The sequence below is a fragment of the Quercus suber genome, unplaced genomic scaffold (genome assembly GCF_002906115.3).
Source record: "Quercus suber isolate HL8 unplaced genomic scaffold, Cork oak 2.0 scaffold_794, whole genome shotgun sequence".
Classification (NCBI taxonomy): Eukaryota; Viridiplantae; Streptophyta; class Magnoliopsida; order Fagales; family Fagaceae; genus Quercus; species Quercus suber.
In genome coordinates this window covers 163,528-175,733 of record NW_027070230.1, presented here as the reverse complement: position 1 = coordinate 175,733, position 12,206 = coordinate 163,528, and the positions used below count along the sequence as shown (strand labels likewise).

General features: G+C 35.1%; 1 protein-coding gene across 1 annotated transcript; it reads right to left on the bottom strand.

The window, feature by feature from the left end:
- Positions 1-6,162: 6,162 nt before the first annotated feature.
- On the bottom strand, positions 6,163-10,711 carry LOC112039636 (aluminum-activated malate transporter 8). The gene is made up of 6 exons (XM_024072520.1): positions 10,438-10,711; positions 10,174-10,314; positions 9,816-10,088; positions 8,521-8,633; positions 8,239-8,382; positions 6,163-6,504 (listed from the first exon to the last, which is right to left on the bottom strand). The coding sequence occupies exons 1-6, from the start codon at positions 10,709-10,711 to the stop codon at positions 6,163-6,165; spliced, it is 1,287 nt and encodes a 428-aa protein (XP_023928288.1).
- Between the last annotated feature and the right edge of the window lie 1,495 nt (positions 10,712-12,206).

Here is a 12,206-nt window from a genome sequence, read left to right as displayed (position 1 = left end):
GTATGGGCTTTCTATTTATCACTACATATTTCATGTTTTGTGCTTTATTTTCTTAAATCTGTGAGTTGTGAGTCTGATTTGTGATATTTATAGTGTTCGAACATGGGTTTGGTTTATTTTGATTCAATAAGTTTGTTTGAGTATTTGTGATATTGTTTGTTAGATGCTTATCTCAGTGTGTTTCTTGTTGGTGTTTGTGTTTTGTATTGTGTTTCATAACTGTGTTGCTGTGTGCATTTCATGTTCATGGTAGAGTGTCACAATGACAGTTATTTGTGACTATGTGTTTTTTAGTGATTACTTTGTACTGAGTTGTATCTGAACAATCATCATTGTTGTTCACCTGTTTCATTCTTAAATATGCAATGCATCAAGATTGCTTTTGATTAATTGGTGTTGACTTGGTTCATGTTACTTGATTGAGTGAAATCTCCCTTTGAATTTCATTATTTTTTCGAATCTAATCAAGTTGATGTTTTGTGTCTTGTGGTGTTGCATTTGGCTCTTTGCTGTGTGTCTGTTCTTTTGCAGATGTCTTGCTGATCCTCTAAAGGAAAAGAAATTGAAACTGATGTTCCACCATCCCCTGTTGCTAAACGGACTCGACTCTCATCTCAGCCGTCTAAAGATTCTAATAGTGAGAGATTTAGGACTCCTCTTGATTCACAAACTTACTCAAGCATTTTTGTAGACGCTTTTACTATTGTGGAACGTGTAGTTCGATTTGATACCTTGGGAACAACATTTATCCCTAGGATTTTTGAATTAAGAGATTGGGTTGATCTTTTTGGAAATTTCAAAGACCCGGTTGAAGAATTGGTTAAGTAATTCTACTCTAATGCCAGATACATCGGAGTAGAATTAAAATGTTGGGTAAGAGGAACAGAATTCTCAATCGATCCAGAATACATCGCAAAGGTTCTTCGCATCACTAGACTAGCAAATGTAGACCTCACTCCGTATGATGATAGACTACTTCAGGCACAAGACATTCTTCAAGTTCTTAGGCTTGATCATGAAGTTAAAAGCAAGGGTTCATCCATAGGCACTACATAGTTTTTGCCTGAACTGACGACTCTAAAATTAATCATGTTCTCCAATCTCTACCCATTGTCTAACACCGCTTTCATCAATCTAAGAAGAGCACAATTTCTATGTGATCTCATTACCGGCGTTCCGATTAACATATGTGCCCACATCTTTCAGACAATTGGGAAAGCAGTGGCTCAATCAGCAGCCCGAACATGTATTCCCTTTTGTAGTCTCATCATGAAGATCATGCTTCGTGAAGGCGTCCGTTCACCAACAGATGGAAAAATTGTGACACGTCATCGACCAATATCCACGACAACTCTCCAAGCAAGCAAGAGTCACTCCTCTAAAGCACCTAAGAGTGAACCACTCACTCATGCCACTCCATCTGGTCATGATTCAGCTACACCTGTGCATACCAAGACTGTTTCTCCCATTCCTTCTGAGATGCAAACAACTGGTACTCCATCTGCATCTAGCTCTCAAGCTGACCGGTTAAGCACTTTGATTAAGAGTGTATCTTAGTGGATTTTCGATTTAGAATGACTCCTCACCTCCACCAACAACCAAGTTCAAATGCGTCTCATAACCATTGAGATATATTAGATGCTATTTAGCAAAAGCTAGAAGACAGTCTTTAGCTATCCGTGACAAAAAGGGGGAGAGAGATAGCATAGTAAAGGGGAGAGCAACACAAGAAGGAGAAGTATGCATACTGAAAGGGTGAGTTCTCTTGTTTATAGAGCTATTTGCTTGCGGGTTTTATTAGCATAGTAAGTTTTGGTTTGTACCATTTGCTTTTGTAAGATTTTAAGGTTTTTGTACCTATGCTTTATAGCTTTTGTACTTGTTGTTAAATATCATGCATTTTCTTTTAGTACATCACTCTTGTGCGCTTTGTTGGACTTTATATCCTTGATGCATTTACCTATTGTCTATGCATTGGTTGAGTGTTGGACATGCAAATGATATTTTGCAATTGAGCTTATTAGCTTACATGTCTAGATGTTCACTCCATATGTGAATGAGCATTGTGATCACTATTTATAGTGATTGTTCGTTTTTGGTCAAGCCATGGTTCATTACTTAGTTTCATTTTGCTTGATCGCATTGTGCTTGCTCCATATGCATTACAAGTTTTCTGCATACAATGATCATATTATGTTGATTATGTTTCAAGAGATACTTATTCTTATGGTTTAAAAGCTTCACAGATTCTGGAGTTAGGTGTGTGCACTGTTTTAAAAACCGGACCGGATCGGCCGGTCTGACCGGTTCAATCGAGAATCGGAAGCCAGTCTGATCTGGTTAAAACCCCCAAAACCAGTCAACAACCGAAAAATCGGGCAAAAACTGGTCAAAAACCGAGGTTGAACCGAAAATTTAAAAAAAAACAGTTTAATGTCTGGTTTGGTTTTTAAAACCATGGGTGTGAGTGAGTTTTGATCAACTGTTTCCAACACACGTGTTAAGTTTAGAGTTTGTTGTAGGGTTTTGTCACGGAATAGCCAAAGGGGGAGATTGTAAGGTTGAATTTAATCAACCATCTTGTTGGCTTTATTCCATACCAAATTTGTTTGTAATTCAGCATTTAGAAATCTTGTATTTAGGTGGGAATCATGTAGGGTAGTATGTGAGAAAGTGTGAAAAAATGCTCAAGAATGTGCAGTGAAGCAGGGACTCACGACTGGGTCTCGCGGGTGGCTTGCGACTGGCAAACCGCTAAATGATGCACATGAGTGAAGCATGTAGAGAAGCTGAACTTTCATGCCAGTTGTTGCACTACAGGACAAAAAGTTTAATCTGGCTATTCAGTTAGCTTATGGCTTGAACTAGTGACTCAGTCAAGTCGCGAGGCCAAGTCGCCAGCCAACTCTGTTTTGGAAAAACTAACTCTTCGCATTGCTTTCTCACCCTAGTATAAATACCCCTTATACCCATGAAATGTAGAGAGCTTCCTGAGAGAATTTCGAGAGAGAAACCCTAGAGAAAAATAAGATTGATTCATCCATAATCTTCACATAGAGACTCTTCAAATTCCTCTACTCTCACCCTCTCCATTGTTACATCCTTGAGAGGTTCTTATACAAATCATTTTCTCACCATACCCACATCTGTGAGAAGACTATTTGCTGCTTTGGGGAGTAGTTAGGAAGGGACTAATGGTTATTGGTTAATGCTATGGGCTATAGCGGAATCCGGTAAGCTAAAGAACAAAAGGTTCAATGCAATCTTGTTAGAGCAAAAAGTTTGGAGGGCTTAGATACACTGGGTAGATTAGGCTTAGAGGGTCTTCTGCTGTTCATGTATCCCAACTTCATTCTTTAGTGGATTATTGACCGCTTGGAGGGTGGTGGAGAGATTTTACGTCGAGGGCTTCGGGTTCCTCTTCGATAATACATCATTGTGTTGTCTTTGTGTTTGCATCTCTCTTCCCTTAATCTTTGCCATTTAATTTCTGCTGTAGATGTGATTTTAATTGGTTTAGATTGTTTATCAATTCTGTTATTAGCTTGTGTTATTTTTCGCAAATATACTGTTTGACATTAAGGGTCCATTTGTTTTGGTGGTAAATAATTTTAGGAAATCATTTACCACCTAACCCCACTGTTTGGAAGCCAAGGAAAATAAAATTTTCTGAAAAATAGGTTTTAGTTGACCATTATTTACTCCTTTGACCCGGAAATGGTTTTATACTCTCATTTTCACTTTAAACCATTTCTAGGTCATGTACAAAAGAGAGAGCCAGAGAAACTTTGAAGAAAGAAGAGACCACGCCGAGAAAGAAGAGACCAGAGCTCAGAGACCACGCCGAGAAAGAAGAGACCACCTCGCTGAGAAACACCGTTCCACCACTCAACGGTGCCTCCGATCCGGCCACCACACTAAGAAACCCAGAGCTCACCTCGCCGAGGAAACACCGTTCCAGCCACTCAATCGTGCCTTCGATCCAACCACCACACTGATCTAGCTCACTCTGGGTCACGCCGAGCTCAGCCACCACACCGATCCAGCACAAATGCACACCCACGGTGAGTTTTCCTTCTCCGGTTCACCGTGCCTCCGATCCACATCTCGATCTGATCGCATTATATATATATATATATATAAATATTTACTGTTTTTATTTAATTTTTTTAATTATCCATTTTTTTATTTAAACTGTGTATTATTGATGATTGGGTTTAGGGTGATCAATGTTTTTGCTGTGCTTTTGGTGAGAATTTGGCTAGTTGGGTATGAAACTATGTATGAAATTTTGGAGCTTGAAATTTTGCTGTGCTTTATGTAAACTGTGTATGAAATTTTGCTATGCTTTATTTAAATTGTGTATGAATTTGGCTAGTTGGGTATGAAACTATGTATGAAATTTTGGAGCTTGAAATTTTGCTGTGCTTTATTTAAACTGTGTATGAAATTTTGCTGTGCTTTATTTAAATTGTGTATGAATTTGGCTAGTTAGGGTGATCAATGTTTTTGCTGTGCTTTATTTAAACAGTGTATGAAATTTTGGAGCTTGACCCATTCTGGTTTTTGCTGTGAGTTTTTTTAGAATTTGGCTAGTTGGGTTATGTGTTGAAATTTTGGAGCTTGACCCATGATTGGTTTTTTTTTTTTTTGAATTTGGCTAGTTGGGTTTGTGTAAAATTTGGCTAGTTGGGTTTTGTGTATACAGTTTTGGAGCTTGATATGTATACTTTGATGTAGCAAATGTTATTATGTTGCCTATTGGGTTATGTATACTTTCAAGCTTGAGACATGACAAATTGTATGATTTTTTTCAGCATTTAGTGTTATTATTTTCTTGCAATAGAATATGTGTGTATTTAAATTGTATTGTGATGACTAAATTGAGACATGATGGTATTGTGATGATATCAATGCTAAAGGAAATAGCTGTGGCTCTGAAAGAAATCAACCGGGGCCCGGTGGATTACACAGCTCTTTACAATGAGGTCATGGCTATGATGGCGGATGGGTATAGCGAAGAAATGCTCGCAACTGCGTTTGACCATCTGTGTGAAAATGAGAAGGCAGCACATGGATTTCTAGCCAAGAATGCTAGGCTGCGAAAGCTGTGGTTGGATAGTTTTTTTTTTTTTTTTTCCTCACAACTTTGACTTGTCTGTTTCATGTAGATTGTGACGGTAGCTTTAGGAATTCACTTTTGTTGTAGTACTAGTATTGACCTACCATTGTATTATATATGTAGTATTTTGTATTATTGGGACAATACAATTGCCCAAATTATGTATTTGTACTGTTCAAATACCACGAGTAGGTATCATTTTTGTACACCATGGAGGTGTAATGACAATAGTGAACGATTAATGTGGCTGTTTTTATATTAATATTATGTGTATATTTAAATGATTATTTTTTATGTTGAAGTAGATGATTATTTTTGTACAGTTACAAATATGTCTAGGTAATGCAGGTGCTTGAATTTGGATGACTAATGTTGATGTTGAAGTGGATGATTAGTTTTGTACTGTTACAAGTTTGTCTAGGTAATGCAGGAGGAGAAATTTGTAAGGCATTTCATATTTTCCGTAAAATGATCCACAAACCAAACATGGGAATTGATTTTCCGTAAAAAACGAATTTCATTTTTTGTAAAATGTTTGACTAAACCAAACATGAGAATTGATTTTCCGTAAAACAGAAAGCATTTTTCGTAAAATGTTTGACTGAACCAAACACCGGAATTGATTTTCTGTAAAACGATCTCCGAGATAGCCAAACAACCTGAATACATTTTCCTTTTCTGGAAAATAGCATTTTTGGAAAATATGTATTTTCCGGAAAATATTTTACACGAACCAAATGCAACCTAAGTTTGAATTGATAATTTTGTAATTGGGGGTCTAAATGTTCATAGTGTTTTATACGCTATTTGAACATTCTAGTTTTTAGTACCATTATTATACTAATAGTAACACTCCCCCCTCAAGATGAGCATTTCACAGCTGAAGGATTAGATCGAGCTTCTTATATTATCAAAAGCCAATATTATTCTTGTTCCCGAGTTGGACTTAATAGAAAAATCCACTAACTCCAACAGATCGAATATAAACCATCAGAAAGTGGCAGCAATTCTCTGATCGATGGAGCACATACATATGGTTGTTATGGGGACACTCTTGTGGCCGGAGTCTTGAAATGTGCAAGGGAGGCTAATTCTTGAACTGCATCGGCAATCTTCACGATGCATGGTACAACATCAATTAGAGTTAGAGCAACTTCTGCAGATGGTATGATCTCTTGGAGATCAGCATCTTCCAAATGGTATGTATCAAGCATGAATTTCAGATTTTCAATAGCGGTTTTGGAGTTTTCAATGTGTGCATTAACTGATGTTGGTTGGTTCATTGTTTTGACTGCTGATGCTAATTCCCTAAGAGCTTTTCCAGATTCTGAGCAGATTTTTGTGCTTGGCTCTTGAATTTTGCGTCCGAACTCATTGAGCGTCTGTGAGGATGGCAAAACATAGGTAAGTGAATTAACTCTACCTATTGAGTTATTAAAGAAATTTGTGAAAGTTTTGTCATATTTTTTAAAAAAAATAAACAAAAATATTTTCAATTAAAGAATAGAAATAAATATATAGTTATCACTTCATAAATTTAATGTGATAAATGACGCCTAAGAAAACAATCAACAATAATTCATTATCATATAACAAATTTAATAATATATTACGATGACTTTAACAGATAGCGAATAAAAATAACTACAAGTGAAAATAAGTTTATTCTTGAGACAAAGTTATCATTGCAATTATATATAAATAAGAACCAACACCAGAAGATTAACAATTTTGTTTTACACTATTTGGAATATATGTGAACTTATTTGTAATTAGGTACTGTTATTGAAAATTAAATTATGAAGGGAAACATTTTTTGGGAGGGGGGGTGGTAATCTTTAAAGGGTCTACCCGGCCCCCTCCCTCCACCCTTGTGTTAGAGGGAGGCAAAAACCAAAATAAATAATAGAAAATTATATATATATATATATATATATGAGAGAGAGAGAGAGAGAGAGATCAAAATAAATAATAGAAAATTATATATATATATATATATATGAGAGAGAGAGAGAGAGAGAGATAGAGAGAGAGAGAGAGAGAGTACACTTCAGCAATAAAGAAATGATTAAAAAAAAGAGTATACATAATTGTTTCTACATAATCTTTGCAGAAGAGTTTTCTATACATAATTGATAGACCAAGAATGTATTAACTCTTTGTGATATATTAATCGATTAATTAGCCAAGTTTATTAATTAATCAAATTAACATGCAAAGTGCATGGTAGCATAAACAAATCACCAAATAACTAAGTATGCAGCAGAAATTAAATTGACACGATGATTTGTTTACAAATGGGAAAAACCTACATGGCAAAAACGCCCACGGGGTGATTTTAAGGTTACCACCCCCGAGAATCCACTATTATCAAAACAAGCGGTTACAAGTAAAGGAATCTTAATACCTTATACCAGTATGTGACTAACCAATTGCACGGATCCCAATACGTGACTTGATCCCCACTTGAGAAGGATGTTGACTGTAAAGTTCTTTTGTTTATCACACGATGAAGATCATGAAGTTGCTTGGTCACAAAACCCTATAGTGTATAAACACAGCAGCTTCTTCAAGAGGAAGAAGAATTGGGGCAAACTAGGTTTCCGGTCACACTCTTCTTCACACTTGTGGAATTGTGCTCTTATGCAACTTTTTAACCTTTTACGGCTCTTAAAATAATCCTTATATATGTTTAGAGTTATGAGAAAGGAAAGCCTAAACATATACTCATGGATTGAATGAAAAACAATTCTGAAAAACTGAGTTTTATAAACCTCGATAGATAGCTATCTATTGAGCTAGCTGTCGAGCCACGGGCTTCAGCAGCTTTTAAACCTCGATAGATGCTAGCTGTCGAGTTTTAAAATCCAGCACTTTCTCACTTGATTATTGGACAGACTTGCATGGGTTTAACACTTGAACTTGAAACTTTGTTTCCTGAAGCATTAAACACATCCTAGATCTACCAAATTATAAGTAAAGTGCATTTTGTTAAAAAATTAACCAATTACATAAAATAGTGACATATGTTCCTAACATTGAATCACATATGTCCTAACAATAATGACTTGTGTGAAATAAATTATCCATTAAAAATTTGAGTATTGATGATTTACTTGAATCTCAGAGTTAAGGTAGTTGTTAAGAGCTTCAATTTTGTTGGCGCATTGCCGAGTTAGGGTTCCAACTTTAACATATTGTTTCCAAGGATGAAAGAGCCCAAAACGATAGTGCCACATTTCCCATCTTGCTAGATTAGCCTGAAAATTAAAAAATAATTACAAAAAAATTGAAGAAGAAAAAGTCAAGTAGCCATGGAATTCAAATAACTTCAATTTTTTTTTTTTTTTTTTTTTAAGGTGAAAACAAGAGGGCTAGGGTGACAATTTTATACTCACCATAGTTTCTTCATTGTTTTTTGAAGTGACAAGGTTTTTATACCCTTGAACAAATGCTATATCACTCAAGGGCTGCCTATCTTCTGATATTTTGAAGAATTCGCTCCCAAATCCTATAACTTTGTATTGGTCAATAATGATTCTCCACAGCAAAAAAGAGAATGGAAAGTAATTATATACTAAGGTCACGAACAGGACATGTGACATAGTCACAAGGTAATTCTTGAAGAATTAGGACATGAGTCGGTTTACAAAAAATAATTAATAGGTATATTTTATTTATTAATAGAAATATTTTTTGTTTATTCTAAGTTAAACTTAATAAATAAAAATTGTTTAAATCTTCAAAAACATAAATATGTTTTTTCCTCCCAATACATTATGGAGGACATTCTAGCCTTTTGCCCCTAATTTTTTTTTTTATTTAGCAATTTGCCCTTATTTCGAAACTATATAAGGATATGCCCCTGTTTCAATACTCGATTACCCTAAAATCGAGTTTCAATGAAATACTCGATTCGTAGAAAATCGAGTTATGCCCGATCAGACTTAAAAAAAAAAAAAAAAAAAATAATTGCATGAACTCGAGCTTCGGGAAATCGAGTTCCATGCAAAAAAATTTTACAAGTGTGATCGCCCCATATTCAGGGAGACCTATAGCGGCGTTTTTAAACCCTATAGTGGCGTTTTTTTGAAAATTTTTTTTATAAGTGTGAATACAAATTTCAATGGTCCTATAGCGGCGGTTTTTATCCCTATAGTAGCGTTTTTCTAGAAATTTTTTTTTATAACTGTAAATACCAGGTTTCAGTGGCCCTATAGCGGCGTTTTTTAATCTCTATAGTGGTGGTTTTCTGGAAAATTTTTTTTATAAGTGTGAATACTAGGTTTAGTGGCCCTATAGCGGTGTTTTTAATCCCTATAGTGACGTTTTTAAGCCCTATAGTGGCGTTTTGGAACTCGATTTCCATTTACTCGAGTTTCATGAATTTTTTTTTTTTTTTTTTAAAGTTTGATCAGGCATAACTCGATTTTAAACCAATCGAGTACTTTAAGTAACTCGATTTTAGGGTCATCGAGTATCGAAATAAGGGCACACACCTATATAGTTTCGAAACAAGGGCATTTTGTCAATTAAAAAAATAAAAGGGGGTAAAATGCCAGAATGTCCCATTATGGACACATGTGTAAGAGTGTTTTGTTCTTGACATATTTGAAATGGACGTGTCCAAGACAAATATGACTTAAGTTTTGAAGTGTCCATGATTTTTATATATGGGGCATGAAATATATACCTTGTAAGAAATTCCCAAGCTTTTCAATGTTGTTAGCTATTAGATTTTGAAGTTCCTCTCCAATCCAAACGGGACGTATACAGATGCATGTAACAATAGCGATAAGACTACCCATGATGATTGTGCTTACCCTCTGATAGGCCATGTGTAGCACCTTATCTTCTCGGTAACCCGAAACAGATACTAAAGAGAAGGTCAATATGAATATGAGCAACCCATAATCATACCTCGCCTTTATTGTGGGAAAGAATCTCACAAATGTTACTGTTGCAGCTGCATATATGCATTAGACCTCTAATGAGTTTGAGAATTTTGAACTATAACATTAAATTATCACAATCTGTCTGTAACATGCTACCTATCATAGCGACGAAGAATCCAAGTACAATGGGCTCTCCTTTCTCACCAGAGAGAGTTGCTAGGTAATGAACTCCAACACCTAGCGCACCTGCTGACAACGTTGCTAGCATCCTGTTTAAGCCTTTTCCTAGAGTTGCTCCTACAGAAGATTGGGAAAAAATCAAAAAGAAAACGTCGCAAATAGAATTGTTAGTTCCAATTCTGAAGCTGTTATACCGTAAATTGGTTTATACACATCATGGTAAATAAGTTGCAAGCTTACCAACAGAAAACTCAAAGACAAGAATGACTGTCATGACAGCCCATATTGAATTTTCGCCAATACGAACATAGAGTGGTTGGATGTAGTAGAATAAGGAAACCAATGTGAGAGCCAGTCCTACTTTTAGCGAATGGATAATTCTCCGTGGATCATCTTGTCCCAGTTTCTTAATCTTCTTTGCCATCTCGACTATCTTATTAGGCAATAGCTTGTGCCATCCACATGCACGAGTGAAAGGTCCAGCATTTTCAATATTTGGAGCAGCAATATTCATTGCTATGGGTTGAAAAATGCAAGATTGCATTGGTTGAGAGAGAGAGGGGTTTCCGATCTTGATGTTTTGTGGAAATGTCTATTTATACGTGATAAATGTTGAATGGAACTATATAGTTTTTACACTGCAAGTATGTCACAATTTTTATGAACAACGTGACAAAGATGCCCCAAAGTGGGAAGGGGATATGGGGTTGTGGGCGGTGGTTCTAGCTAGGGAGCTATAATTGGTCCTGAGCTTAAAATCATTGGATAAGTCCAGCCAATTTCATAAAAGATTCCAACTCTAGTTTGTTAAATTTCCAAATCTGTAGATTATTTTAATGGAATTGAGGCAAAAGGGTTTAAATCCAAATCTATGAACTGTGTTTTAGAGAGAGTTAAGTCTTCCTAGCTGGCTTAATTAACGAGTCTAGCTATGTCACGCCTCGAACCCAATTATAAAGATAAATACGTAACAACTGTTGTATGCTTATAAAGTAAACACCCTATAATTTTGCATGTACCATTTACTCAATAATCAAATAATTTAAATTAAAAAAATAAAAAACTTGTAATGGTACCTAGCCAGAAGAGAAACTGCTAAAAATATCCATCTTATAAATTTCTAAACTATAATTAATTTATCTATATAAATTCTATCTCCTCACTAAGCCTAACAATAATCCCCTCTTTCTTACACATATAGTCATAATATATATATATATATATATTTTTTAAAGATTAGTCATAATATTTTTGTTCTGTATTTTTTGCCGCAAATAGTTCCCTAGGAATAAAACTTAAACAACACACTACAACAATAGCCATATAGGGTCTATACGTTTTTTTTTTTTTTTTTTTGGTGACCCCATTAGTTCTTCTGAGACGAGGACAAACTAAGTACCGTACAAAAATCAAAGCACTAGCTGCCTGTGTTCCCCTGCTCTCTAATTGCAAGTTTCTCCTAGGCAAGCTTCCTCAAGTAGAAAAATTTTAAAGTAGTCTTGAAGTATAGTAAAATGATATTTTTTTTTTTAACATTTATGGTAGGCTTATTATAAATTTAATGAATAAACTCTACCATAAATATGAGAAAAAAAAATACAATTCTTCATACTTAGAAAGGGCTTAAAAATTACTCCCTCAAGTAAAAGTGTCCCATGTATTTAGAGAAGCCAACAACTATGCGGATTGGCTGGCAAAATGGGGCAATGCAATTGAAGAAAACTTTGCTACTTTTAAATGGGTCTAGTTAATGTGTATCTTTGGAATACATATTAAACTTTTTATTTTTAAAAATATTTTTTAAAAATTAAAAAAATTATCATTATTTTTTTAATTTTCAAAAAACTTTTCTAAAAATAAAAATACACACATTAGTAAAATCTTTTTTGAATTACCTTTCATTGCTGAACTTGAGACTTTAGTTGCAAAGGATAATAATGGTTTGTACTATACTAGACTAGCTGCTGTCCGTATGGCAGGTGTAATTGTGTAACCATCCTTTTTTTGTT

Excerpts from the sequence above, each read along its gene's own strand:
- LOC112039636 (XM_024072520.1), bottom strand. The coding sequence starts at position 10,711 with ATGAATATTGCTGCTCCAAATATTGAAAATGCTGGACCTTTCACTCGT. Across the intron at positions 10,315-10,437 it reads TGTCTTTGAGTTTTCTGTTG|GAGCAACTCTAGGAAAAGGC; the intron begins GTAAGCTTGCAA and ends AATCTTCTGTAG. Across the intron at positions 8,383-8,520 it reads AAAACAATGAAGAAACTATG|GCTAATCTAGCAAGATGGGA; the intron begins GTGAGTATAAAA and ends TTTAATTTTCAG.